Raw genomic sequence first — 27,069 nt, forward strand, 5'->3', positions numbered from 1 at the left:
ACCAGTTCCTTTTTACACTCTTAAACAGTTTTTAAGTCGTTTGAAACGAGAGATTTTTTCTTTCCTGGCAGCTTTTAACATTATTGCAATTTGTGTCTGGGGGCTGCTGGTGGAAAGTTGTAAATCGAGGGGTTTGCAACAGAACAGGATGGGCTTTTCTTTTTTTGGATTTGAAACTGGACCGGATAAACAATCTCTGAGCTGCTGTATATAGTTTTAAATAGTTTGTTTGCACTTTTTTAAGTTGCACTTAAGGGGGGTTGATAGAGGTTTTTAACCACACAAAGTCACAGGACTTTTTCTTTTGTAACTAGCTACAAAAGGGCTGCGTGTCAGTGGATGGATGAAGGTTCATGGGAGCCCTTTCTCTTAGAGGGGACAAGTACTTTTTCCTTTACAAAATGTATGGAGTAATGGTGCAGTCAACTGAAATGCTGCTGCTGGGATTTGAGAACTTAATTATAACTTTTTATTTTCCCCTCTATCAGAAGCTGTGTGCCAAAGAACCAGTGTCATAATTTCTCCCTTTTTTTGTTTTTCTTTCCTGCTGAGCTGATGTTGCATTGTTGCATATCCCAGCTGCTCTTTGTGGGGTTTTGTGAAGCTGTGTGTGAAGTCTCTACCTCATTGTAGTATACGCAGGCAAGACTGCACTCTCCTGCAGACGCGTGGAGTAAGCTGTGGTGTAGTTTTTGGCACATAATAAACATGTTGCAGCAAAAAAAACCCCAACCTTCTTGCATTTGTTTGCAGACATCTTGCGTGAAGCACGTGGCCTGGAGGGCTGGGCTCTCTCTTACCCTTGGCTCTTGGTCTTGAAATTGCTGGAAGCAGCTGAGCCCCACTTAGAGCAGCCAGTTACTGAGGTTAATAGGGGTGTCCCAGCCCACAGGTGGAGGGGGGACACCCTGCTGGGGTGTCTGGTGGGCTGAGGGTGACCAGTGTGCTTTGAGCACTGCTGGCAGGAGCCACCCCAGGGTCCCTTGTGCCACTGGGGGGGAGCTTTGGGCTCCTTCGCTCTCCCGTGTGGAGGAGCTCTGCACTGCTCCTTTTTGGGCTGCGGGATGGTCCTCTGGGGCCAGTGCCCCCCTGCGGTGGGTGGTGTGAGTTTGTGGGTGCTCTGTCTCCTTTCCCGTCACAGCTGGTGCCGCTCTACCTCTGCCCCGCGCCGCCCAGGGGCGCGGCGTGGTGCTGAGCACTTTGCGCCCCGCGGCCAGCGCAGGATGCGGCCGCTGGGATACCAGTGCGGGCCGCCGAGCCGGCGGGCCTTGGGACCCGGGAGAGCGCCGGAGCCGCGGAGCTCCGCCCCTCTCTGAGCTCCGCCCCCGGCAGAGACCCTCCCAAGGAGCTATTCTGGAGCTCCGCCCCCGAGCCGAGCCCCGCCCCTTGCCGACGCCCTCCGAGCCGTGGGGGGGCGCTGTGGGCTCGGCGGGCTCCCGGCGGCCCCGTGCGCCTCCCGCCATCCTTTGCTCTCTTTCCGCGGCTGTCGCCGACATGGTGGGTACCGGCAGTGCCCGCCATCCGCCGCCATCCGCCGGCGGGGCCGCTCCGCCGGGGGCGCTGAGCGGCTCGGGGGAGCGGGAAGGAGCGGGCGAGGGGCCGCGGGGAGCGGGGCTGGGGTGAGGGGCCGCGGGCTGCGGGAAGCCGGGCCCGGATTGCCGCGGGGGCCCGGCGGGGCCTGACGGATGTTTCCCCTCCGCGTAGGGACGCGTCCGGACGAAGACGGTGAAGAAGGCGGCGCGGGTGATCATTGAGAAGTACTACACCCGCCTAGGGAACGACTTCCACACCAACAAGCGGGTGTGCGAGGAGATCGCCATCATCCCCAGCAAGAAGCTGCGCAACAAGATCGCGGGGTGAGAGGCGGGGGGTGGTGCGTGGTGCTCGGGCACGGGTGGGAGGGTCGCCGCTGCCCCAACCTGCATTCGAAAGTGATCGCGGCCTTGCCTGTGGCCTGGTCATCGATAGTGCAGGGAGAGGAACGCCGAAAGCCTTCCCGTGTTTGGGGGGGTCCGTCCCCTCCCTCCCAAACCCTGCTGCTGTCGGACACTTCTCCTGACGTGCCTCAGAGGCGGTGGGACGTCAGTCGGTGGTGGGACATCGGCTGGCTCACTGGCGGGCATCTGTGTCTTCAGCCTGCCGTTATTTTGGGAGCGCGAGGGTGGAGAAGGGATATGCAGCAGGAAAATCCTGGATGGTCCTGTGTCCCCCGCAGGTATGTCACCCACCTGATGAAGCGTATTCAGAGGGGACCCGTCCGAGGCATCTCTATCAAACTGCAGGAGGAGGAGAGGGAGAGGAGGGACAACTATGTCCCTGAGGTGAGGCTCTGCCTGTGCTCAAGTTCCCACTTCGGCATCTGTCTGTCCTGCCTCGAGGTGTTTTCTCCATTAGTGGCCCCAAATCTCTTTAAAACAAAACCTCGGCCAGGAGGAGCTGAGGAGGGTTTGGGTGGAAGGAGGCTGAGGTGGATATTGGCCTCATATCGGGGCACTCCTTCCGAAACTGCTGCCTGGGGTGGGAGCAGCAGCTGACTTTGTGTTTTGACTCTGCTGCCAGTCAGCAAATGATAGCCCTCTTCAATCGTCTAACTTAAAACAAGGAAAAATACGACTTGATGGGATGTGGGAGGAATTTTCAGAAGAGCTTAAAACCTGCTGTGCAGTGGACGTTGCTAAAGAGAGGGAATTGGTGAAAAACCCCTCCTTGTCTTGAACCTGCACTTGCAAGGGGTTGAGGTCTCACCCGTGGCTCAGTCGTTGATAGCACAAGGCGAGGAGCTCCGAAAGCCTTCCCCATGTTCAGTGGGTTCGATCCCAAACCCCGTAGCCTTTGGGCACGACGCTTCTCGTCCCCACTTCCAGATCTCCCTAGTCAGCTTGTGGTAGAGCTGCTCGCTGCTGGCTTCTGTGCTGCACAAAAACACTCAGTTCTGTTACCTCAGCTCTCCTAAATGGTCATTGCTGGGGTTTGGTTATGTGGAGGATTGTTTTAGCGACGATGTGGGAAGGACGGGTGGATGTCCTAGGAGCCTCGGCAGGGCGGTGAGGCGGGCTAGTGCTGTCCTCCCCACTCAGAGATCTGCCACAGCAGGGGCTCGGTTTGACTCCCTTGCTCCTGACAGCTAGAAATGATGCGTGAAACACCAGCAGCTCCATGCAGAGCCTCTCACGGATGCATCAACACCCCAGATTTTAGGTGACCTGCACAGCTGGTGTCAGAGGCTTGGGGGAACCGGCTGGAGCGACTGTCCGTGTGTTGCACTTAGGGACCTTCCAAAGGCGGGATGAGGTGGTACTGGTGGGAGAGGTCACTGCTGCAGGGACCCTGAGCGGGGAGGAGCGCCTGTGCTGCAGCTGTTGATGCAGCATTAGCCAAACCTGTGTTATTTGTGGTTTCTTACAAAAATACTGGTGTGATGTAGCCTCTTGGGGAAGGAAGCACATGGAGATGAAAGTTTGGAGTCCAGAGAGGGTTGGAGGAGGTTGCTCTGGGCTTAAAGAGCAGAAGACCTGAGGTCCTGGGGGTGGGACCGCCCAGGCAGTCACTTGGCATTGCCGTCTGGCACCATGGTGGTTCGGCTCTGACCTTGGGGACTTGTGTGGCAGGACAAGCGCAAGTGCTGGTGGTGATGGCTGGTGTAGTTGTGGACCTGACCCTGGCTCCTCTCAGCATCATTGGCATGGAGCTGGTTAGGCCTCAGGTTTCTAAAGACTTGCCATAAAAGAGGTTTTTCTCTCTGTGTGGGACCTCTCTGCTGCCAGGTGGGCTCTCGCAGTGTTTTGGCAGGAGAGCTGGGCTCCATTGGCGTCCTCCTGGCTCACTGTTGCTGGAGCCCTTCCCCACAACAGGCAGCAAGATCTTGTTTTTGGTGGGATGGGGCCGGAGCGGGTGTGTGGGAACACCCCCGTGGCAGCAGGAATGTGGCTGCAATGCCCCATCAAACTGCATTTGTCTCTCCTCCCTCCCCAGGTCTCTGCCCTCGACCAGGAGATCATCGAAGTGGACCCAGACACGAAGGAAATGCTGAAGCTCCTGGTGAGTGGCCCTGGCAGTCCCTGTGCCTGGGGTGGCCCCACCAGTCTGGTGGCATGTCCCCAGCAGTGATCCCGCTGCCCCAGGGCTTGATGACAGTCTGGGGACTCCCTCCACCCTGGGCCCTGCAGGCAGATCAATTCCCAGATGGCTCTTGGGAGGGGAGATGCAGGGTGGGTGTGCTCCTTGCCCTCCCCACCTCCCACAGCACCCTAGGGTGCTGATCTGATAACCTCCCACTCAGCTCTAGCTGGGTGGAGGTGAATGTGGGTTCTCTCCTTCTTTCTGGAGATGTGAATCCACCCTTTGTGCTACTACGGCACGTTCCCACTTCCTGCTCCTCCCAGGAGGAACTTGCCCCTGCCCTCGGCAGGGTCGGGCATGGATGGTGGGCAGAGCGGCGTGACTGATCCCAATCCCCTGCTGTTTTCCAGGATTTCGGCAGCCTGTCCAACCTGCAGGTGACGCAGCCCACAGTGGGGATGAACTTCAAAACACCCCGAGGAGCGCTCTGAGTTAGTCACTGTATGTCATTTTTCCAATAAACGTAGGGAAACTGTCTCAGCCTGTTTGGTCTTTGGAAGCCCGTGTCCCCAGGGATGAGGGAGGGCTGGTTCTTCTGGGTGCCATGTCCCAAATACCGGTGTCCAAGGCTTCAGAGGGTGAGGAGGACTCAACACCTTCACATTTGCTGGCATCTTTTTGGGTTCTTTCATTGCTGTTTGGGGCGCGACGTGCAGTGCTCGTTGTTTTACAGGCTGTCCTGCGGTACGCAGCCAGGAGCGGACAACAGCGGTGGCTCCTTGGAGCTTGCTGGAGCTCCTCGCCCTCGGCACCTCCCGGCTCTGCCTGTGCCTCCAAGTGTACAGCTTGGGTCATGCTGTGCCAGAATAAAAGCTGCATTTTATAACTGCGTCAGTCACTTCTAAGTGTTTAAATGAAGGGAAAGTCTTTGTCGCTGGTTTTCTTTGTATGAGTGCTGTGTCTGGGGGTGGCCACAGGCCCTGGTAAGGCTTGTGCTGTCCTGCTCCGAGCAAGATGCTCCAACCTCTTCCCCAGGGCACAGCAGAGATGTGAGAGTTTTGCGGCTTGCCCCTGCCCCCCCAAAACATCCTGCTCTGCTTGGAGGCAGAGGAGACCTACCAGGCCTCCACCTTGGCTGTTGGCATCGCAAGCACTGTGACCCACAGGCTGGGTGAGGGCTCCTGGCTTTTCCCTTCCTGCCTGCGTGACCAGCTCCAGCATGACACGGATTTCACTTTGGGGAAGTCGAGCCCTGCACTCAAATCCTCCACAAACCCAGAGATCCTGGGCCAGCCCCTTTTTGTCCTGCCAGCCCCGTGGCAGCATGAGCATTGCCACGGGTGGGTGCAGCTCTGCCATGGGGTGACTCTCCCTGCAAGGATACCTTGGTGTGTCCCTCCAAGGAGAAGAGCATTTGCAGCCACATCTCAATTCCCCCGGTACAAACAAAAAGGATCTGTGATTTTGGGATAAACGTCTATATTTAAGTTTGCTGTGAAATTTTTGTTTCAAATAGAAGAAAATGTTTACAGTAAATGTAGCCTGGTATTTAAATACTGAGCTACAGTCAGGATAGGCCAAGCAGGGACAATTTATAAATCCTCTAAGTAGTACAGAGATTTAACTCAGAATTTGCAGCTCAATACCACCAATCTCTTTACTATTCAACTACAAGACGGGGAGAACACAGACTGACAGGTAAAATGACCACCGGTCTGCGGAAGAGAGCAAGCAATGAGGTGCCTTAGCCTCTTTGCTGCAGGATTAAATTTCTGAACATGACCGGTAGCTCTCCAGCAGTGAAGTTTTCCATGCTAACGGCCCTGGTTACTTAAAACTTTTTCTTCATTTTAGTCTTCATGTTAGAGAAAATGTTAATTTCGTTCTGAATCCAATACGCCGTGTAGCCCAAGGTGCCGGGAATGAAATCGCAGAGCTCTCCAGCATACTTCTTCATGTCACGAGCAGAGGTGTAGCCTACAGAGCGTAAAGCGTGGGGGAACCCTGAGCTCCTCTTCTCCAAGGGAACAAGGATGATGGAAGACGCAAAGTGCAGAGGAGAAGGGAGCGATTCCAGCCACGCCCCCAGCTTTCCCAACACTGAAAGTACCAGCATGGAGCGAGGAGCACACAGTGGGTTCCTGCTTCATCCGCCGTCATTTTCAGGCATATTTTTCCACTCCTTAAAAACCTACCAATGCGGAATGTTACCTGTCACCATGTTATTCATTGGGTACTCCTGGAGGGCACGGTATGGGAATTCCCCCTGGGCAGGTTCCCTGGAGCCTTCTTCTTCACTGCTGTATCAGAGGGGGAAAACAAAAAAGCCTGTGCATTATTTCCTATGCATTGGGGATCTCTTGAAATTTGGGGGCGCATCCAAATCCTACCGCCAAGGGCAGGAAAATACCTTTCAGCCAGGTCTAGCGTGTCCTCCGCTTCTTCCTCACAGCCTTTTCTTGCCGCCTCCAGTTTGTCCATCAGATTTTCACTGGGCTGCGAGTATCAATGCAAAGCTGAGTTAAAATTGTGCCCGGGGTACCCTGCAGAACACTAGAGAGGTGGTCCAAGAGCACAGTATTTTTAGGACTTGTGATTTCAGGCATAATTTAGAACAAAATTCTAAATCTAATAAATTTTGCTTCAAAAGTCCTGAGAAGTTGCTTTGAGAAGAGAGCAGGCAGTGTCTTGGCAGTATGCAGGGAAGGAAAATGCTGCACAAGAGAGCTGAGTGCAGACCTCGGCAATGGGTATCCCAGGAGGATGTGCTGGGGAGGCTGGACATCTCTAGGTGAGGGAGAAAATCTCTCCTGCACATCCCACACTCAATCCAGTGCTGCCGCCCTGGGACGTTGTGCTGGGAGGGTGACACTGCACAGCACGCACAAGATTTGATCCCGTTTGGGCTGTGGATCTGGGATGAAAACTAGGGTCTCAGAAATCCATACACCCAACATTTTTTAAAGCTACACCTCCTGTAGTATAAATTTCTCATCTTACCTGTTCTGCAAGAGACTCATCCACCTGCTCCCAAATAAAACTACCAATTTTCCTTCTGATTTCTGCCATGAAAAAAAATAAATGACAGTGAGAGCATCAGATAATGAAACCATGTGGGAGTTGCTATCTGTGCCAGCCCCTGCCTCTCGCAGGTGCTAGCGAATGCAGTCAGGAGCCCTGGCAGGAGCGCGCTGCACAGCATGGCTCCGTGCTGCAATATAAAAGATGGAGCATTAGTTCCTCTGTCCCCAGGGAGGAAGAATCACTCCCAGCAGAAGGAAATTCCCTCCACCTACAGCAGAAGTACCTGGAGGGTCTTGTTTGCACCCCCAAAAGGCTGCTCTTACAGGGGAACCAAACCATGATGGGGGTTTTTTTGATCCCGACCTTCTTGCAGGCAGGCGGGTGGCAGGACAAAGTGGCCTAGACCCACTGATGGCTTTGCTCCCACGCTGGTGCTCGCCCACACAGAGAGGTAATAGGAGTGAAAGACCGTAGCTCTGCCCTCCAAGTAATCAAGGCTCTGGTGTATTCTGGAAGAGAAAAGACAGCTGGTTTCCAGCTGGGAAAAAAACCAACCAACAAACAAAAAGGTTTAAAGGGATAGTGTCATTAAAACTGATATGCTCCGATATTTTTGCCAAAAGCACCTAATGGGCTGTAATTTTTTAACTATAAGACTCTACCAGCAATGTCCTGGCTGCTGGCACCTCCGGAGAGCAGCCTGGAGGAAGGCAACTGTAGGTTTATACCAGGTAAACACGTATTTTTAGAGACTAAATGGCACCTAAGGTAACACCAGTTCTTTGGGGAGGAGGGAAAATGTGATTTTTTTTATTTATGTATTGTTAACCCTGCTGGTCCCTGTTCAGGCTTATGGCGCAGTCCCCAAACAGCAGTGGCACTACAGCTGAGCTAGAAAGGGTGGGTGGAGGATGCTCAAGCACTCACCATACTCCTTAGAGGAGAATTAAATATTTTTTGCCTGGTTTAAGGATGTGGATAATTATTACATTTTTCCAAGAAATAATCTGAATATATACTTTGACTATATATATAATATATATATCATTTCCCCTGGGGGAACAAACCAGTCTGGTGGACTGTCACAACAGAAAGAAGGTCATTACTCTGGGTTTCTTGGGAAGCCCCTTCCGAAGCTGGCACGGGGGGGCTGAAGGATTATAAAAATCTAAGCCAGTTTTAAGCAATTGTGTTAAAAGAAGCAGCTTAGCCCAGCCTAGAAAAGCCTGCTGCAGAGCACTGCGAGAAAACATTGCGGGTCCTTTTCTCGTAAGTATGTTCACATGATAGTGAATATAAATACATATTCACTGGGTGGCAGAAGATGCTCAATAGCCTTTCTTTATCTTTGTACAAACATTGCTGATTGTGCTGATTTTTTTTATATCAAGCAAGCAGAAGGAAAGTAGCAACCCAGGCCTTTTCCAGCCATTTTTACCCCATGTTTGCTTTCAGAGTTAACTCACGCTGCCTTTTTTGCACCTGGTTCCTTCTTTGGGGTTGTTGTCAGCCCTATTTTAGACCCTGAGTTTTCCAGTAGATCAATTTAAAGGTAGCAAGAAAACCAGCACAATTAGTTTAATTTACATTGGACTTAAGCAAGCCTAATGTGTGGATAGTTTTTAGAGCCGTTTGCCTAGGTACAGTTTAGTGTGGGTATGAGTTTTCAGACCCCACTAAGCAGTAAATGCCCAGCAGACCTCTGTACCAGGCACTTTAGAACACCACCCTGGCTTTTAAGATGTTGGCATTGGCTAAATACTTTACTTTAAATACATTAAAATTGTTATCTGTGCTTTCATTTATCTTTTCCTCTTTACATTCACCCATTGGTGCAACCGTGACCCTCCAGCACTCTGTGACAGCATGACAGCTGTCGCACGGAGAGGGCGCAATATGAGTGTGACATGGAACCACAGGCATCTCCCAAGCAAGAAGGGTGCTGCCAGCATTGGGGGTGACAAGGGGCGGGGGACACAGCCAGGGGACACAGCCCACCTGCAGGTGTCTGGGTGGGCTGCGTCACTGCTGAAGAGGTAGTCAGCGTCCCGCCAGTGGGTGAGCGCCCCGCCGCCAGCCGCTGCACAGGGAAGAGGCAGTGAGGAGGAAGGTAGCCACCCCAGCATGTCCCTGCTCCCATGTGCCCGGCGGGAACACGGGGTGGCCCAGGATGGGGCTGGCTGCCAGGGCTGGTGTGAGGCCGCAGGGCCGGGCCCCAACGTGGGAGCTGTGATGGGCCCCCTACCATGGCTGTGGGTCTCCTACCACCCCATTGAGGGCTCTTCTGGCCTCTTCCTCAGTATGGGGGCACCGTGGCCTGTCCCAGCATTGGGGGCACCTGCCAAACCCACGCTCTGCCCTGCTGTGGGGGGCTCAGCCCTGCTCTGCCCCATTGAGGGGTGACAGGGCCATAGCCCCACTGCTCTGCCCCGCTGAGGGGTGACAGGACCGTGCCCCCACGGCTCTGCCCAACCGAGGGGACGTATCAGCTCCGTGTCCCACTACTCATCCCCGGGGCGCCACCGGGACCGCTCACCCCACAGCTCCCGTGGGCCCCGGCTGACGCTTTCTGAGAACCAGGCGCGGCGGCCGCGAAACATGGCGGCGAAAGAGGAGCTGTAAGAGGAGGAGGAGGAGGAGGAGCCCTCGGGGCCGGCGGGGCGGGATCTGAGGGGCGGTGGGCGGAGGAGAGGCGGGGTGGCGCCGGGCTGGCCGCCCGCTCGCCGGATCGTTCAGGCACCGGCGAGTGCAGCCATCCATGTTTCAAACTGCCCCTCAAGAGGGCTCCCGGCCCCCGCTGCCGCCTCCCCGTCCCTGTCTGACTTCGGCCGAGCGCCCCAAAATGGCTGCGGGTGACCCGCACCTCTGCGCAGCCGGGCCGGGAACGGGGCTCCCCGGCCGACCTCCGATTCGAACACGGCCCTCCGTGGCGCATCGATGCCCAACCTCCCCTGGAAACCCTCCGTGCCTTCGGCCAACTTGTGCCACCCCTGGAAAGGGGACGATGGCACGGTGGAGATGGTGTCGGTGGCTGACCTGCCCGGGAGAAGGCAGGGGCAGAGCTGAGCAGCACCCGCCAGCCTCAGACCTCACAGCTCCTGCCATCACCCTGAGACATCTTCTGAAGCTCTTCCAGCTTCTGCAGAAAGGTGAGGCAAAAGCCATTGCACTTTGGCCACCTTCACTGCCCAGCCCCAACTCCTTCCCTCTGCCCCATGGAGGGAATGACCTCCCCTGCAGACACTGTATTCATGTTCTCTGTAGGTGGTGGCAAAAGAAGAGGTACTGAGAAGAAGACAGCATCTCCTCACCTTGATTTTGTGTCCTCCTATGCTGTCTGCTGGATTGGAGCCTGGAGCTGCCTGCCTGACCCCATCCCCTTTGGACAGCTCATGGTTTGTGCTGCAGAGGGAACAAATCATCCTGCCAGGCGGTTGGTGATCACCAAACGGGGCAAGTCCAGCCCAGCAGGACACACACAAGACACAGCCACGTGAGGGCTCAACCTAGCCTCCTCCATGCTCATGTTTTCTGCCTGTCCCAGGAGACATGTCCTCGTGCACATACCTAAGCAAAGCTGAATATGCCCCAAATGGTCGTTAGGTGTCAGCAGTACTGAAAAGTGATTCAGAAACTCCTGTCTTTGATTCTTACTCATTTTTCATCAGATTTTTGCCCAAGCCGAAGAACTACTTTTGCTTATACTGGCCTTTCCGTGAAGGCGTTGTGGTTTAGCCCCAGTCAGCAACTAAGGACCACACAGTGGATTGGTTACATCCCCACCCCCACCCCCCGGTGGGAAGGGGGAGAAAATCAGAAGAGTAGAAGTGAGGAAAATCATGAGCTGAGATAAAGACAGTTTAATAGGTAAAGCAAAAGCTGCACACACAAGCAAAGCAAAACAAGGAATTCATTCACTTCTTCCCATTGGCAGGCAGGTGTTCAGCCATCCCCAGGGAAGCAGGGCTCCATCACATATAACAGTTACTTGGGAAAACAAATGCCACAATTCCAAACGTCGTGTGTCCCCCCCCTTCTTCTTCCCCCAGCTTTATATGCTGAGCATGACATCATATGATATGGAATATACCTTTGGCCAGTTTGGATCAGCTCTCCTGGCTGTGTCCCCTCCCAGCTTCTTGTGCACCTGGCAAAGCATGGGAAGCTGGAAAAGTCCTTGATTAGTATAAGCACTACTTAGCAACAACTGAAACATCGGTGTGTTATTAACATTATTCTCATACTAAAGTCAAAACACAGCACTGTCCCAGCTACAGTGAAGAAAATGAACTCTATTCCGGCCAAAATCATGACAGAAGGGCTTGGTAACACTGTTAAATTCAACAAGAAAGAGGTGTTAGGCCACAGTCTAACTGCTGTGTGACACAGGTAAGGCCGGTTTAGTTGAGCTGAAACGCGGCAGCCTGTGTTAAGCAGCCAGGGCTGGCCTGGGGCTGTGCAGCCTTCCTCTTGCAGACACCACACGAATGTTTTGGCAAAAACACACTGTGGTTCGCTCGCTGCAGAGGACAGAGATGGCAAACTCATACCACCAGAGCTGATGGCAGAGCCGGGACCAAGTGTGCAGCAGCATCTCTTGTGCTTGGTTCCACTTTTCTCAGAGGACCTCTGTATTCAGCCATGTGTCTTGAATGATTTTTGCCTCCTCTTACACCCCATTCCTTCAGCTTTTCTCCCTACCATGCAGGAACTGGTGAAGCTTTAAAAACTCCAGAGATGTGATAGTAAAGAAGTAGGTCTTCAGAAAAGTTCTAAGTTGTTCTCCTAAAAGCACTCATATTTGGTTGAGTCAGGAAGTAGTTTGCTGGCAGCAAAATTGCTTGTATTCCATAAAGCACAAATGAGTCCTGTTTCATGCTTCAAGCTTGCCAAGATATCCTTCAACAACTCCATCCCCGGGAACTTTTACTGAAAAACCAGCAGCAGCAGCGCAGCTGCACCCCAGCTACCTTTGGACCCCCCCAAGCTGGACCCCAAGGATAAAACAGAGACGGTCATTCTAGATATGGTCCCAAAAGTCAGATGTTAATCAAAATTAAACAGCATCTGGGATTGGTATGCATCAGTCTTCCCCAGAGGGGGGGATTTTTGAGTAAGCCATCAAAATATTTCCTAAGTAAGACCACAAAAAGCCCACATACACAATCAGGTCAAAAATTTCCCTAGTGCAGGATGATGCTGATGTAAGTTTCCTTTGAGACACAGTTGTCTCACATTGCCTGTGCTGCAGCGTCTTCAGCTTCTGCAGTCAACTCCACTTATGTCCTAATTAGGATGAGGTTTTTTCCTGTTGGTGTGATGCATCCAGCCGTTACTCTGCGACGCTCATCTTGACAATAGTAAAGGTGAAGCCAAGGTGGTGGCAGGCTCTTTGGTAGCTCTGTGATCCAGAGGATATGGTCCATGACTCAGGCCGCCTCAGGCACTCACAGCAAGCTGTGCTGCTCTGCTAGGATCTCTGGAGGAGAAGCCCAAACCTTTTCCTCCCTTCCAGACCTTCTACCACAGAAGGACCACTGCTGGGGCTGGCACAGCCCCTCGCTGGTCTCACCCGCATGGCTGGCTGTGCTGTGTCATGGCTCTGGTGAGACCTGCCATCCCATGCTGGGTGACAAACGCTTTGCATGACAACCCCAGCCGTGACATACCCACCTCTCCTGGTTTGAATGCTACTCTCATGAGTGCAAAGTCCCCATAACTGCTTCCTTCACCCCAGCAAGGTGTCGCTTGTAGCAAAGAATTTGTCTTTGAAGTAAATGCCTTTTCAAGCAAAGTCAGAGGTTTGCACAAGACAGTTATTATTGTACCTCACAGAAAATTTGGTTTTAATGGAAAAAAGCTGTGAAACAAGCCATGATGCCTCAAAATCTCAGGTGGGTGTTCTGTGATGCCAGCACAGCAAATCTTAAAACACCCAAGAAGAGATGTGACAGATCACCTCCACTGGGTTGCCAGGAACCCAATCCAGCCCTGCACTGATGAGCTCCTCCTTGATCTAACCACCACCAACCCATCGTACTGACTTCTCCATAAAAGCACCATTTTTGGGTAGTGCCATCAAACCCCCAAGGTGTGGCAGACCAGGACTTCTTCACAGGGAGAACTACAGAAGAGGAATTAAAGCCACTGACACACCCATCTGCTTCCCCTTGGCACAGCTTTACACCACACACCTCCTGAGAAGCAGCAGCTGAAGCTCTCACCCTTGGACACCATCCTGCCCATCTACTCCTTTTCCTCACACCCAGCTTTAAGATTAGACCCAGTGTCACTTTGTCCTTTTTTTTTTAAGCCTTGTGCCATACGTTCTGGGCAACTCAGGAACCTGTGGCCAGGCAGATCCCACATAAACCTTTAATTCTTTTGGTTTTTTTGATAGGAAAGTATTCCTGCAGCTTCTCAGCAGGATTAAAAAAAGTGCACCTGAGCTTGGTGCCACTACCCTCCAGATCTGCCTGTAACCAAGCAGCCATCAGAATCAGCTTGGGTTGTAAAACTGAAGAAACACTTTAAAGGACTGTGCTGAAATCTTGAAATTTTATTTCAACAAAAGTGTTCTGACAAAATGCTTTATTTTGACCCTGAATAATTCAGAACACTGAAGAGCTACAATTATTTTTTTATTGAGTAGGCATTTATAGCTATGTGTTCAGAAAAAAACAACACCAAAGCTACTGCTTGCATTTTGCATGTAAATTGAACTCCTCAAGGTAAAGTCAAACCATAACATTTTTTAATAAAGAATAAATTCTGCAATGAAGATGATTGTTCCTCGTCATTATATCCAGAAGCAAGATGTGAGAAAGGACAGAAGCTGAAGACAATTTTTACTTGCAAGGCAGAATTCTTTAGACCTGCACAAAGTAAGGAGACTGACATCAGTCACTCTGTTCACACCTTCAACTGCAATTATTTTATGAAAAAACCAAATGTGTTTTCCACAACTGCAGAGTCAGAGACTCCAGAATCTTGAAAAGTCACCCATGTCCCACCTTCAGCCAAGCTTGGCATCCCCTTGCCACGGTGGCCTCCACCCTGATGTCCAACCAAAGCTGTGGCACACCATGCTGCTGCGGGGACACAGCACACCCCAGACCCTACCCTGGGGCCAGGTTTCCATTCCTACCACCCAAATGCAAGTGACAAAACAGAAGAGTGGCTGTATATAATTTTTCAGTGCTCTGTTACCTAGAAATGTCTGCACTTCATCAAATTGCAGGTCCCTTTACCTCACCATCCCATCTCAAGCTGCAGTTAGGGACAAACACTTAAGCACTCCCAGCACCCCCTCTAAATATCCTTCCAATCCAACCATTTTTGGCTCTGGGGGATCTTTTGAGCCTTTCCAAGTCCTTGATATCACATCTCAGCTTTTTTGCTACAAATTAAGAGCCTATCTTCTTCTGTTGTCCCCCACTAGAAAGGTGGTCAACTGACCTCCGTTTTCTCTTGTCCCTGGAAGACCAACACCCCTCCTAGCCCCTGCTGCTCTACAGCAAGGAAGGGCTGGAGAGCTTTGGAGGGACAGCAGCCTTAGTGAGAACTGAAGGACTCACATCCACCTACATCTTCCCAAGAAAGTGCAAGGCAGTTTTTCTGATTCACAAAGTCCATTTGACTCATGATTCTGTCTGTCTAAAAGTCATTAACATTTTCCTTGTTCAGTTCAGAGAACATTTCAAGCGAGGTCTTGCCAAGCCTTGTTAATAATTATATAGTTATATATAATTATATAAGTTAATAATTATAAAGCCTCTACCAGGGTATGTAACTAAGGCATTTCAACCAGCATCACACCTACATCAGCTAGGCCATGTGTCTTTAGTTTCATTTTCACTTTCAAGGATAGAACTAGTATTTATGCAATTGCTAAATCCAGATAATTCACAGCAATCCAGATCAGTCACACCCAAAGAGATATGGGAAAGTTTTGCTCCAAGGGACTCCTTTCTTTTGAACAAGGGAGACTCCTGTAGGCAAGGTGCAGCTCAGAGCTGGCCATAGCAGGGGTTAGAAAGGGTGTGGGAACAGCCCCGCTCCCAAACAGCGGCAACACTATAGATAGGAGGGTTGGAGGTTTTTTTTTTTTGGGGGTGGTGGCTTTTATTCCTCAATTCTGCAAGCTACAGAATTCCCCCACAGAAAGCAGTCTGCATTCCCCTTGCCAGCATGGGCATGGAGGATCAGCATAACTCACCATGATTATCCAAGAAGCTGCTCAGAAATCTTCATCTGCAAGAAGAAAGGGGAGGGCATTAGGCTTTGGGGAAAAGAGCACCCCCTCTCACCCATTACCCCTGCTGGCAACAGGCCCAGTGCAGTAACCAGAGCTGCCTTTGCCTAGCTGTTTCCTTGCTGCAGTGGGCTGGATCACCACCATCCATCCCCACCGCTATATCTTTCCTTACATTCACCAAAAATCACTGCACAACCCATCTCTTTCTAGGCAAGTTTACCTAGAAAGAGATCAGAGCCATCAGACACACCATAACCAAATACCTACAGGTGATACTGAGGCACACCTTCCCTGTCTGCTACCAACATACTCTGTCCTGGGTACATATACACAGCCTTTTCAGCAGCCCAGCCGAAGCCAATTCTCCATCTACATAGCACAAGGCCCTCAAAATCCACCCCATTACAGCACTGCATTCCCTGAGAAGGAAAACAGAGATGCTGGGCTACAAATGAACGAACTCTGGCTTCTGCACAGGAATAGCAGCAAAGCTTGAAGAAGGTGGCGCACGATACCCCATCGGAACATCTGTGGCTCCTTGAAGGTGGAATGGGCCACTCTGCAAACGTAGACATCGCCCTTATTGGGGACAAATGGCACGTGCACCAGGCGCTCAAACTGCCACTTGTCGTTGAAGGACATGTCTGCATACTTCACGTCGGCCATAGGCTCCCCGTTCTTGAGGAGGGTGATGTCGATCTTCGGAGGGTGGAAACCGCTCACGAAGCAGTTAAGGGTGTTTTCCTCTCCATAGACGGCCCGTTTGCGGGAGTACACCTCCACCTTCGGCATCTCTGGAGAGGGGGGTGAGGGAGTCGTGAGAAGCAGGGCTCAGAGACACCAGCGCCCTCCTACCCAGGTACGGTAACCAGGCCCCTCACAGCACCTCCCACCCCACCCCACCCCCCCCCCGGTACCGGGCCCTTCCCAGCACCTCCCGCCCCTCCTCCCCCCCACCAGTAGCCGGTAGCGGACCCTTCCCAGCACCTCCCGCCCCACCCCGGGCACTCACCATCCGCCTCCCCCGGGCCGACCATGACGATCAGTACCAGGACCCCCACCTTCAACAACAGCTCCATGGCTGCCGCCCGCTCGCCTCCGCTGCCCGCTCAAACTGTCCCACCCCGTCTCGCCCGCCGCCTTTTATAGCCCCTACCGCCCGCGGCCAATCGCAGTGCGGAAACGCCGGCGCGTCATCAGTCTCCGGGCGGCGGGAGAGCCGAGAGGTTAGGCGAGGGAGCTCACGGGGCTTTCGCTTTCGGTTTCGCTTTCAGGCTGAGGCGGCGGCCGGGACTCGGCAGAGCATGGAGCCCGCCCACCGTGCTCGGTGCTACCCGGTACCGGCCGTAGCCAGCCCGAGGGCGGGTGTGAGTGCTGCTGTGGCCGTACCCGGCCTGCCCTGCTGAGGGGACTTCACGTCAGGGTTGGCGGCATCAGAGGTCTGAGGCGTCAGGCTGAAGGCCCCAGGGGAGCAGCTCCCCCAGGCCTTGAGCTGGACGCCTGTGGTCAGGGCACCTCGCCGGGCATAGGTCACAGAGCATCTCAAGGTGCTCACCCAGATCCTGCTCCTCACCCAAAGGAGGACCTCCAAAAACTACCTCTTGCTGAGGATTTTGCAGCCAGGGCTAGCATCACACCAATGCAGGTGTAGCCCAGCCTCCTTGCTTTCTGAGCCTTAGCTTGCTTGCTTTTAAAACCTGTTGAGTCAGCATCTTGGTCTGGCAGCTGCAGGATGAATTGACTCTGCCATTCAAGTGTAGCACAGGCTCCCTGGTGCCAAACGCAAGACGCCAAAGGTCAAAGAGCTGCTTTTTCTGGAGGAGGCACCAGAATAATTGTGAGCACCGTAGCCCAGCTAGGCTAGATACACCTCTGAGTGGCTTTATAACACTAAGTACTGCTTAGAGAAGTAGATCAGCTTTGAATAGCAGCATTAAGGAAGCCAAGGTTAAAAAAGGAAAATGAACCAATATTAAAGAGCACATAGATATTTTACACACCTAGGAGCTCATCTGCTTGTTGTCCTATAGGTCATGTACTGCTTATCTTTAGAGACACTGTTTTAGACTGGGAAGCAGTGTATACTGTCCTACACCTAGCCATATATGGACTACAAAGTTTAAAAAAAGAGAAAAGAAAGGAAAGTCACTACTAGTGGGAAGAAAATAGCAGTATGACAGAGCTCCTCTAACACTGAGCCCCTTTAAAACTTGCCATCTTAATATGTCCCATTTAAAGACCTGTCTTTAAATCAATAGAACATCCCCCACCCAAAGGCAGCAAGTAAATCACTTACGACTGAGCAAAGAAAAAAACCTGCAAGTACTCGTTATCCATTTCTGCTGGGCCAGGTCTGAGCTGAGCTCTTGCTCAGTTTGCTGGCCACTCGGTCAGCAGCACCAGTAGCCATATAGCTACTATTGCTGAGTGTTTTTGCTGTGAGATTAAGGGGATGCAGCTGCTGCTGGAGCCTTATCAGGGACATGGGGGCCCTCCCAGAAATAAATGCTAACTGCTGTGTCAGCAGCTGAGCCGGCATTGGGGCTCACCACCTCAGAGCCTGACCCACTGGCTAGTCTAGCTCTGCCCAGGTGAGAGATCCCCTCGGGTTGGGGAGGATTAGTTATGCAAATAGCTGATTGTAGGACACGGATCCTTTCTCCATGCTGACACCTGGCCTCTCTCCACTGGGACAAGAATCCCTGGAGATGACTTTCCCATAACCAGCAATGCCCGGCTGACTTTCCCCATAAAGAGAAGCTGAACCATGAGTTTCTTCCACATGACGTTTCTGAAAGGCTGTTGTGGTTCAGCCCCAGTCAGCAACTAAACACCACACAGCCGCTCACTCACTCCCCCCACCCCTGTGGGATGGCGGAGAGTACCAGAAGAGCAAAGGCAAAAAAAAGAAAACTTGTGGGTTGAGTTAAGAGCAGTTTAATAATTAGAATAAAACAATAATGATAATATAATGAAAAGGGAAAAAAACAGAAACACAAACAATACAACCACTCACCACCCGCCAACCGACACTGCCAGTCCCCAAGCACGATTGCTGTCTCCCTCCCTGAGCCAGCCCCTCCCAGGTAACACACTGGGCATGACATTACATGATATGGAATATCCCTTTGGCCAGTTTGAATCTGTTCTCTTAGCTGTGCCCCCTCCCCTCCCAGCTTCTTGTGCACCAGGCAGAGCGTGGGAAGCTAGAAAAGTCCTTGACTAGTACAAGCACTACCTGGCAACAACCAAAACATCGGTGTGTTATCTCAGCATTGTTTTCATACTAAGCCCAAAGCACAGCACTATGCCAGCTGCAGTGAAGAAAATTAACTCTATCCCAGCTAAAACTTTGAAAAAGGCCATGCTGGTTTGACTCAAACAGCCAAATCTTCCTTTTTTGAGACTGCTTCTGCTTTTATTAGAGGAAATATTTAAGCAGCAGGTGATGTATGACACACTCCTGTCATTCTAGGGAGACGAGAGCAGCCTGCTGTGTTTCACAGGATGCAGAGATTTCCAGCGTCTTTGCTTTAGTTTTGCTTCACCTGGGCTTTTGATATACTTCTGTGGATCTCAGAGGTACTTCCAGCCAGACCGACTAACATCCCACTGTTTTCCATGATTGCTCAGAAGGGTATTGGTTTGGAAAACTCCCTCGCTGGCCAGGAGCGACAAAGGCAGTGGGAAAAGCCAGGCTGGGGTTTTCCGTGCCCTGAAAGATGCGTATGTTCGCAGTTTTACACCCCCTTTCGCGAGTGGGGTCGTTAAACCTCCTTCTCCCCAGCTCCATCCCCGTCCCTACTCTACGGCCGAGGGGACGGTGCCAAGACGAGGGGGCGGGGCCTCACCGAGGGGCGGGGCGGAGGGACTGCGCAGGCGCAGGGCGCCGCCGGGCGCCGCCATGCTGTACGGCACCGCCGGTCCCGTAAAAGGCGGTGTCGGGGGAAGCCTGGCCCCGTAGAGGGACGCGGGCGGGCGGGCGGTGCTGAGGCATGGCGGAGGGCGGTGAACCGGTTGTGAGTGCCCGCCCTGCTCCGCCCTGGCGTGCTGGCCCGGCCCTGCGGCCGCCTCCTTTCCCGGGTCACGCCCCCTCCCCCCCGGTGCTGGCGCTCTCGGGAGCGGCCGGTACCGGAGAAGATACCGTCCCAGAGGTGCTAGTGGGGTGCCCTTTCCTGCCTGTGCTCGGGTGCTGTTCAAGCCCCAGCAGGGGGGTGTTCACTCTGAAGCCTAATGGTGTCCCTCGGCACTAGCCACACTAGTGCTCTTCAATGCTGGCAACCCTGGTGCTGGCTGGAACCACTGTCACCTCTGGGTGGCTGCAGCCCTAGTCCCAGTAGGCTTTAGCAGGCTCCTACCCTGTGCTGAGCCAGCGGGTCCTGCCCTCACTGGTAGTGCCAGTGGTCCCTGCTCTTGCGTTTCCAGCAGCTGTGAGCCCTGGGGTCTGCCCAGCATCACCAGTGGAGTGGGGGGGAGGTTGGGTGCCTCCCCCCCCGCCCCCCCCCACTCGGGGGCAGGTTAGGGTTGCCCCATCGCTGCCTGTCTCCCTTAGCTGAGACCCTGCTGCTTTCAACTCCAGATCCTCGAGGACTACCTGCTGGTGGAAGATGTGCCTCTGCTGGAGGAGATGGCCGAGGAGGACGAAGAGCTCGACCTGTACAATGAGATGACTTTTGGGCTAGGTAAGATCTCAGAGGAGCCCCAGGGTCGGGGAGATCAGCCAGTGCCCAATGGGGTGAGGAGGATGGAGGTGGGGGGGTGAGGAAGGTGTCCTTCTGCCTGGTGAGGAGCTGGGTTGGAAGCAGGAACCCTGGTGGATGCTGCCCAGGCTCTCACTCACCCTGATGTGCTCTGCCTCCCCCCTCCAAGATCGAGACTCCACTGAGGAGGATGCTGCAAAACCCCTGATGCCTCTGGAGATGAGCCCTGAGCTGGCTGAAGTGGTGGCAGAGGAGACGGAGGGCAGGGAGGAACCCAGGCTGGGAATGGCTGAGCAGCCAGAGGATCTGGGAGAGCCCCAGGAGGAAGGTGGGATGGAGCTAGAGATTGAGCAGGTTGGCTCTGAGTTGGAGGAAGAGGAGGAGGAGCTGGAGACTGAGGACCAGGAGCCCTGTGAAGAGCCCAATGACCTGGGAGACCCAGCAGTGATGAGAGCTGTGCAGAGCAAACCCACGCTGGAGGTGAAGCGTGAGCGGAAAGGGAGGGGATCTATGCCTGGCTGGCAGGCAGGGGGACTGGTAGGGACCCACTGCTCCCACCTCCGTCTCCATGTCTGTGGGTCCTGCCCCACAGAGGGCACCAGGGGATAGTTTGGTCTCTGTTCAAGGGAGGAAGGCCTGCTGTGCTAGGGCTGAGTACGTGCCTGTAACCTCTTCTTTGCTTGCAGAGCCAGGACTCAGCGGTGCTGGACAGCAGGATTGGTGCTTGCTGGGCAGAGTTTGGCAAAGAGGACATGGTAAAAATGTCCCCTCCCATCTGGTGATGAGGCTGACTGGCCCCTGCAGTGTTCCCTGTCAGTCTTCCCCATGCTGACTATCTTCCTGTCTTCCAGCTGGCGATGGATCCCATGGTGTGGGGCTCTTGCCCCAGCAGCATCCCACCCCACCACATGCTGGAGGTGAGTACCCCCAGCCAGACCCTCAGGGAGTGGCCAAGGGCCCTCCGATACCCTGGGCCAAGGGTCATGCAGGTGATTTGGGATGACTGAGGAACCTCCAAAGCCTCATCATAGGCCTGGAGGTGCAAGGACATGTCTCTTGGGTGCCAAGGCTGTGGGCGAAGGTGCCCACCTTAAGCAGAGCCTGAGTTTGAAAGCAAAGCTGCTGAGTTTGGGGAGGACCAGGGCCCCTGTGCTGGGGGTCCCCTGCTGTTGCATGCCACCAGGATGGGAGCCTGGCCGGTGCATGGTTGAGCAACAACCAAAGGCTTTGGAGAGTTGCCTGATGCTGGGGGAGCTAAACTGATGCCAGCTGGGCCCTGTTCCCATCTCCTGTCACATCCTCCCTGTAGGATAAAGCCATCCTCCAGGTCCTGGAGAGGCCTCCACCATCCTCCAATGTGGCCCTCGACTTCCTCGGCTCCCCCATGCAGAGGAGCTATGGGGGCTCTCCCCAGCTCAAGCGCCCTGACTTCAGACTGATGTCCCCCAAGTCCTTTCCCCAGCGCTTTCTTCGGCAGGTAACAGTTTTTGGGGGGGCTCTTGTGTCCCCTCTTCCTCTGCCCTCCCCTTCCCAGAGGTCCAGACTCAGGGGCAAGCTTGTCCTAGTGATGCCTTCTGTCTCCTGTCCTGCAGCAGTCATCTCTGATGCCTCGCTCCCCATGCTCCCCTCGGCCCTTCACGCCAGCTCGCAGACCCTCTCCGCTCTTTGCTTCCAGCCAGGTGATGTAGTGGGCTGTGAGCCACCACCATGTCACTTCTAAGGTGGCCCTGAAATGGTATGGGACAGGGACAGTGCCTTCCCAAAGCTCTGCCATCCAGGGCAGACTTTGCAGCTCCATCTAATCCTGAGCACATGTCTCTGGCGTCTTGCCAATGGGGAAAGCAGAGCCACTGGTGTAGCCATTGCTTCAAAAATCTATTTGTCCTGATGTCCCCACGGGACCTGCACTGGGTATGGTGTTGTGCTTGGTGTCAAGCTGGGACACTGGTGATGGACTTGGGGAATGCAATCCCTGGTGACACCAGGGTCCCCTTGCCTTGCCCAGCCCTAGTGGCAGGATCATGGAGGATATCACCTTGCCATGGTGTCCCATGCATCTCCTCCATGCGGGAGAGGGTGGCCCCTGTAAGGATGGGAGCCAGGGGCTAACATGGAGCTGGCAGACCCCTCTGGCACTCTCGGAGGGGAAGGCTCAGACACCTGAATATTCCTCTCTTCCTCTCCAGACTGCAGGGTATGCAGCTCCGACCCCTTTCCGGCCCATGTCACCCAACATCAGCAGCCCACCGCAGTCTCTTGCCATGCACTTTGGTCCTATGTCTCCCTCTTTGGACCCTGCTCTCTTCTTCAGTCCATCAGCCAGTGGCCAGCTGAACCTCAGGTAGCAGGACAGCAAGTGGGGTGCGTGGGTGGGACCGGAGGAGACCTGCAAAGCAGCTGGGGGGGCATCCCTCTGGGGACAGTTCTAGTGCTGGGTCCCCAGCACCCACCTGGTCTCCCTTGCAGCACACCCAGCCATATGACCCAGCTGCACCCTCAGCACCAGCGGATCCTGACCCAGCGGCAGCAGCAAGGCAGGCAGACGCAGAGGTAAGGGGGTCCTGGGGAGCTGTGGGGGGGCTGTGGGCAATCTCAGCAGGCTGCAATCTTCTCCCATGCCAGCATGTCCCCCAAGAAGCTGTGGTCTCCTAAAGTGGACCCTTATGCTGGGCTGATGACCTCAAAGGAGAAGGACTGGGTCATCAAGGTGGAGATGATCCAGCTGCAGAGTGAGAATATGGATGATGACTACTACTACCAGGTGAGCTCCTGCTGGCATCAACAGTGGCTCATCCTGCCCCTTGGGACTGGAGCTGCAACCCTTTGGGAGCCAGAGGGTTACCCAGGCTTGGGGTGGCTCCCCTTCTGCCTACATGTGTCGTTACAGACATACTACCAGCGGCTGGAGCGCAAACAGGCAGAGGAGGAGCTGCTCGGCCGCCGCAACAAGCAGGAGCCCCCCAAGTTGGTCACGCCGTTCATCCAGAAAGCGGAGACATATGACTCTGGTGAGGGCCTGGGCTGGGTGGGCTGTGTGAGGAGTTGTAGGACATGGTCTCACCATGTCCTATCTCTCTTCCAGTGGTGCGCATTGCAGGGTCGCTGGGCCAGGTTGCGGTGTCCACCTGCTACAGTCCTCGCCGGGCCATCGATGCTGTACACCATGCCCTTGTGGAGGAGGTAGGTGAGAGGCAGCCAGGCTGGTTGGTGCCTTGGATATCTGGAGATGCCACTCTGAGCTTTCCCCAGGCCCTGGAGCAGCTTTAGCAGGAGCTTCAGGAGTTGTTACAACTGAGCATGGGTGGTGCCCTGAGCTGTGGGATGGAGTGTGCTGTTGGAGCAGGTGCTGCTTCAGTGATAGCAGCTTGCCCCTGCCGAGGGGTGGGATGAGGCTCTGGGCAATTGGAGATGGCCATGGCTGAAGCTGCCTCTGATCCCCAGGTAGCAGCTGGCCCCAGCACTCTGCCAATGGCAGTGTCTGGTGCTGGCTGTAACTGTTGTGCCTTCCTTTCTCCATTCCTGAAGGCTGCAGGGAACCACCGGCTTCGGGCATTGCACAGGATCGAGAAGGTGAGCAAGCTGTGTTTTGGGACAAGATGGGATGATGTAGGTGCTTGGTTTTAAGTCTGAGGAGCTCTGTGAGGGGATATTGGCCTGGGCAGAGGTCCTGGGTAACTGGTAGGCAGAAGATAGTCTGAGCTGCCTCTTTACCCATTGTGGTCTTTGCAGTTCTTTCTGCAGCTGCTGGAAGTGGAGGAGATGCAGCGGAAGATGTCTCTGGCCCCAGAGGAGCAGCGGCCCTGCTGTCAGGAGCAGAAGAGCCAAGAAGTGGAGCATATCTACCAAGCCTTGAAAATTAGAGCTTGCAGCAGTGAAGAGTGAGTTTGTACTGTGGGGAGGGGGGAGCAGGCGGCATGTCCTGGTCCTTGCTGGGCTTGGATGGTCATGGATCAGTAGCTCTGGGTGACAGTGAGTGTTGGATCCTGTCCTCTGTGTGTCACCACGGCCTGTGCTGACCCTGCCTGTGAGACTTGTCCTCTGCTGGAGCTGATGCTGGTCCTTCTGGATGGACAGAGATGCTACAGGTCCCTTGGGATCTGTGCCAATGGAGCCTTTGTCCCCAGGGAGGCAGAGGATGAATTCCTGCAACTCCTATGTGTGCAGAAGGGCAAGAAGCTCACAGCCCGGCTGCTGCCCCACCTGACCCGGGAGCAAGCGGAGAAGATCCTGCTGACCATCACCCATCACCTGCCCTTCCTCATGAAGAAGGACGTGTTGGATGAGGCAAGCACCTCCAGCCAGGGCAGGGTCATCCTGGGATGCCTCCTTCCCCTATTGCTCTTGCTGGGGGAGAGGGGACCCAGTAGGCAATGGGGGAGGGCCCATCCTGCTGGATCCCAGCATGGCAAGGGAGCTGATGGGGTTGACGTGAGGCAGGAGTCTCCTACCTGGAGGGGGAGGAGAAAGGTGTCCAGCAGGGGTTAAAGCAGTCATGGTGACTGTCCCCCTGAAGGCAGGTGTGTGTGCAGAATTGCCCCTTGCGTCCCCCCCAGGTGTTGGGATGGGGTTCAGAGATGGGGCTGTGGCCATGATGGGTCAAACAGTCTCAGATTCCTGCTCTCTCCTCTGCTGTGCCCAGTCTCTCCCCCTGCTCTACAGCCCATTGAATGAGGTGGTGGGCAGGATGACCTTCAGCAAACTCATTGAGGTCCTGCAGGAGATGACCAGGCCTCTGCCTGAGTCCCCTGAGCTCCCCCTTGCCATGGCCTTGAAGAACCAGGTAGGTGGCCCCAAGGAGGGCAAGAGCCTTGTCGTGTCCCCAGGGTGCCACCACCGCTGGCCATGACACTCCTGGTGCTTTCCTGCAGTTTGGGATCTCCTTGCTCTACTCCCTGCTGAGCCACGGCGAGAGGCTGCTGTCATCCGATGCACCACTGGAGCCACGTGGTGGGGACTTCGAGATGTGGTAAGGGGCAGTGCAAACGACAGGGTTGGGGTTGGCCGGCTGATGGGGCACTCAACCCCCTGCATTGATGCCCCCAGGACAGACATGGTATTCCTGGTTGCCCGGGAGCTGTCGCAAGTGCCCAAGGCCTTGTTGGTGGAGCCTCTCTTCTTGCCCAGCAACCTTCTCTCACTCTTCTGCCGCTACCTGGACAAGCAGACTGTCCACCACCTGGAAGCCAAGATGGAGTGAGTACTGCCTGGCACGTCTGCTTCTGCCAGAGATCCCTCAGATGCAGCAGATGGCATTGGGGGCTCGCTGCTTCTGTCCCCTTGGGGACCCCGTTGGACACAAGACTCCAAACCTCCACTGGACTGAGCTGATCCTTGTGGCTTTGCTCCCGTTTTTAGCCATCCCAGGACTATGCTGGCTGGTGCTGAGTTTTGCATTGCATCAGGTTCACTACACCTTGATGGCACATCCCTGTGGGATGAGTCAAAGTGGGGGGCCAAAACCTGGGGGGGATACCCCCAGAAATGTAGCCAGCAGCTCTTGGGCACCCTGGGGTGGTCAGGCAGGTGGGTTCTAGGCAGCTGCTGGCAGCACGAGTGTGACAACCTCATCCTTTCCCTGCAGGTGCTCCCTGCTTCCATCAGAGGCTGCCATGCCATGCTGAGCCCCTGGAGCTGGGGACTGGGATCTGGGGCCAGCGATGCCAGGAGTAGGCAGGGCCTAATGCTGTGACTTTGAGTTTTGAAGCACTTACCCTGGTGCAGGGCACTCTGGGTGAACCAGGCACTGGCAGGGCTGATGCTGACCTGCCCCAGTACCTGAGGCATGGGGAGCACAGGGAGGTGGGTAACTTATTTTGGCGTTGCACCAAGCAGCAGCGAGTACTGGATCACAGGGGGTGTTGAGGTGGGGTCTGCACAGGGGCGCTGGGAGCACCTGGGTGTGAATGACTTTGTGTACAGCACTTGAAATATAATAAAAAGGTGATTAATGAGCTCCTCTGGCTCCTGTGGATGGTTTCTGCTGTAAGCACAGGGGTCCTGGGGCCATTGCCTGGGGTTGGAGACCCCTGGTTGTTGTTGGTGGGGATCCAAGTGCACAGTAAAGGGGAAGGAGAAGTAGGGGATGCACAGAGAACCCAGAAAGAATATAAAGGGGGATGGAGAAGAAGGCAATGTCCTCAGAAGGGAGTGGAGGGGATCAGAGGAACCATGTGGCTGGGGACAGGGGTGAACTGAGCCCCCAGGGAGAGGAAAATGGGCTGGAAGAAAAGGGATGTGGTGGGGAAGATGGGGTCAGAACTTGTCCTGAGGGGATAGGAAAGATCTGTGCATGCAGGAGGTTGCATCTGGGTGTGCATGGGGATGATATGGGAGATCTTGAATGAACATGGGTGGGTAATAAAGCACCTCTTCTCTCTGCTGAGGTTTCAAAGGCTCATTAGTATAAAGGTTTTCAGGTGCAGTCATGATGGAGTACCTCAAGGCATCTTTCTTGAGCCACTTCGGCTGTCCATGACTACCACAAGCTGACCCTCACTTCTGCTTCTGGGCCTGAGGGGGTGGTGCCTGGGCACTCTGGAAACCTTTGTGGCTCCTGCCTGGCTTCCAGTGATATATGGTGGGATTTCCCCTAAGCCTATGGGGCATCAGAGCTAGGATTCCTCTGCCTGAGCACCTGAATGCCCTCCAGAGGTCTAAACTTGACACCTGGAGCCTGGTGTATAATCAAAAGAGGCCTGTGCCAGAAAGTGGTCTCATTCTCAGACCAATAGCTACCATATGTGCCCAAGCTCCAACCCTGAGTAGATGAAACTATTCCTTTAAGCTGACATCCTATCCTACAGAGGCCAAACATGTGGAGAATCTGCAGAAAATAAGGATGTGACCGGTATGGCTGAGCAGTTGGGTGGGGTTCATCTCCACAGCTTATCAAGACAGCTCACAGCTTCTGAAACACACTTTAGAGGAGCAACTGAGATGCCTGAATGCAGCTGTACAGAGACGAGAGATGCCAGAGATGTGATGCAGGACCTAGGTGGCACTCCTGCCTTTCATGTTAGAGGTGAACTG

General features: G+C 54.2%; 4 protein-coding genes, 1 long non-coding RNA gene and 1 other non-coding gene across 11 annotated transcripts; 4 read left to right on the plus strand and 2 right to left on the minus strand.

Moving 5' to 3' along the window:
- The first annotated feature begins 1,318 nt into the window (after positions 1-1,318).
- On the plus strand, positions 1,319-4,948 carry RPS17 (ribosomal protein S17). Of its 2 annotated transcripts, XM_064456927.1 has the most exons (6): positions 1,319-1,497; positions 1,705-1,856; positions 2,216-2,321; positions 3,973-4,038; positions 4,470-4,560; positions 4,793-4,948. In XM_064456927.1, the coding sequence occupies exons 1-5, from the start codon at positions 1,495-1,497 to the stop codon at positions 4,548-4,550; spliced, it is 408 nt and encodes a 135-aa protein (XP_064312997.1). In that variant the 5' UTR covers positions 1,319-1,494; the 3' UTR covers positions 4,551-4,560; positions 4,793-4,948. The 2 variants fall into 2 exon arrangements, with proteins under 2 accessions (XP_064312997.1, XP_064312996.1); XM_064456926.1 differs by lacking the exon at positions 4,793-4,948 and having other exon boundaries at positions 4,470-4,596.
- LOC135314478 (small nucleolar RNA SNORA71) lies at positions 1,918-2,049 on the plus strand. Its single transcript, XR_010374009.1, has one exon. It is a non-coding gene; the product is annotated as a small nucleolar RNA SNORA71 (small nucleolar RNA).
- A 568-nt stretch (positions 4,949-5,516) lies between the features above and the next one.
- TERB2 (telomere repeat binding bouquet formation protein 2) lies at positions 5,517-9,858 on the minus strand. Of its 4 annotated transcripts, XM_064456924.1 has the most exons (7): positions 9,620-9,730; positions 9,082-9,163; positions 7,447-7,592; positions 7,060-7,121; positions 6,470-6,555; positions 6,271-6,359; positions 5,517-6,036 (listed from the first exon to the last, which is right to left on the minus strand). In XM_064456924.1, exons 1-7 carry the CDS (start codon positions 9,681-9,683, stop codon positions 5,891-5,893), a joined length of 675 nt encoding a protein of 224 aa, XP_064312994.1. In that variant the 5' UTR covers positions 9,684-9,730; the 3' UTR covers positions 5,517-5,890. The 4 variants fall into 4 exon arrangements, with proteins under 4 accessions (XP_064312994.1, XP_064312993.1, XP_064312992.1 ...); XM_064456923.1 differs by lacking the exon at positions 9,082-9,163 and having other exon boundaries at positions 6,271-6,356; positions 9,620-9,858; XM_064456922.1 differs by lacking the exon at positions 9,082-9,163 and having other exon boundaries at positions 9,620-9,858.
- Positions 9,859-9,977: 119 nt separating this feature from the next.
- Positions 9,978-13,767, plus strand: LOC135314315 (uncharacterized). Its single transcript, XR_010373813.1, has 2 exons — positions 9,978-10,232; positions 10,348-13,767. It is a non-coding gene; the product is annotated as an uncharacterized LOC135314315 (long non-coding RNA).
- Positions 13,712-16,512, minus strand: B2M (beta-2-microglobulin). The gene is made up of 4 exons (XM_064456928.1): positions 16,353-16,512; positions 15,856-16,134; positions 15,302-15,336; positions 13,712-13,958 (listed from the first exon to the last, which is right to left on the minus strand). Exons 1-3 carry the CDS (start codon positions 16,417-16,419, stop codon positions 15,323-15,325), a joined length of 360 nt encoding a protein of 119 aa, XP_064312998.1. The 5' UTR covers positions 16,420-16,512; the 3' UTR covers positions 13,712-13,958; positions 15,302-15,322.
- A 2,722-nt stretch (positions 16,513-19,234) lies between these two features.
- On the plus strand, positions 19,235-25,993 carry PATL2 (PAT1 homolog 2). 2 transcript variants are annotated; one of them, XM_064456930.1, is made up of 19 exons: positions 19,235-19,359; positions 19,920-20,022; positions 20,210-20,520; positions 20,727-20,795; positions 20,892-20,957; positions 21,350-21,517; positions 21,633-21,719; positions 22,227-22,381; positions 22,507-22,590; positions 22,663-22,801; positions 22,928-23,048; positions 23,123-23,220; positions 23,566-23,610; positions 23,770-23,918; positions 24,165-24,324; positions 24,680-24,820; positions 24,909-25,006; positions 25,084-25,233; positions 25,622-25,993. In XM_064456930.1, exons 1-19 carry the CDS (start codon positions 19,336-19,338, stop codon positions 25,659-25,661), a joined length of 2,208 nt encoding a protein of 735 aa, XP_064313000.1. In that variant the 5' UTR covers positions 19,235-19,335; the 3' UTR covers positions 25,662-25,993. The 2 variants fall into 2 exon arrangements, with proteins under 2 accessions (XP_064313000.1, XP_064313001.1); XM_064456931.1 differs by lacking the exon at positions 19,235-19,359 and adding an exon at positions 19,415-19,494.
- The last annotated feature ends 1,076 nt before the right edge of the window (positions 25,994-27,069 follow it).

The sequence above is a fragment of the Phalacrocorax carbo genome, chromosome 7 (genome assembly GCF_963921805.1).
Source record: "Phalacrocorax carbo chromosome 7, bPhaCar2.1, whole genome shotgun sequence".
Lineage (NCBI taxonomy): Eukaryota > Metazoa > Chordata > Aves > Suliformes > Phalacrocoracidae > Phalacrocorax > Phalacrocorax carbo.

Excerpts from the sequence above, each read along its gene's own strand:
- TERB2 (XM_064456922.1), bottom strand. The coding sequence starts at position 9,843 with ATGGATGGCTGCACTCGCCGGTGCCTGAACGATCCGGCGAGCGGGCGG. Across the intron at positions 7,593-9,619 it reads GGGCCCACGGGAGCTGTGGG|AATACACCAGAGCCTTGATT; the intron begins GTGAGCGGTCCC and ends TTTCTCTTCCAG. Across the intron at positions 6,037-6,270 it reads AATGAATAACATGGTGACAG|GCTACACCTCTGCTCGTGAC; the intron begins GTAACATTCCGC and ends TACGCTCTGTAG.
- PATL2 (XM_064456930.1), top strand. The coding sequence starts at position 19,336 with ATGGCGGAGGGCGGTGAACCGGTT. Across the intron at positions 20,796-20,891 it reads AGTTTGGCAAAGAGGACATG|CTGGCGATGGATCCCATGGT; the intron begins GTAAAAATGTCC and ends CCTGTCTTCCAG. Across the intron at positions 23,919-24,164 it reads AGAGCTTGCAGCAGTGAAGA|GGAGGCAGAGGATGAATTCC; the intron begins GTGAGTTTGTAC and ends CTTTGTCCCCAG.
- RPS17 (XM_064456927.1), top strand. Across the intron at positions 1,857-2,215 it reads CTGCGCAACAAGATCGCGGG|GTATGTCACCCACCTGATGA; the intron begins GTGAGAGGCGGG and ends TGTCCCCCGCAG. Across the intron at positions 4,039-4,469 it reads AGGAAATGCTGAAGCTCCTG|GATTTCGGCAGCCTGTCCAA; the intron begins GTGAGTGGCCCT and ends GCTGTTTTCCAG.
- B2M (XM_064456928.1), bottom strand. The coding sequence starts at position 16,419 with ATGGAGCTGTTGTTGAAGGTGGGGGTCCTGGTACTGATCGTCATGGTC. Across the intron at positions 16,135-16,352 it reads CGGCCCGGGGGAGGCGGATG|AGATGCCGAAGGTGGAGGTG; the intron begins GTGAGTGCCCGG and ends CCCCCTCTCCAG.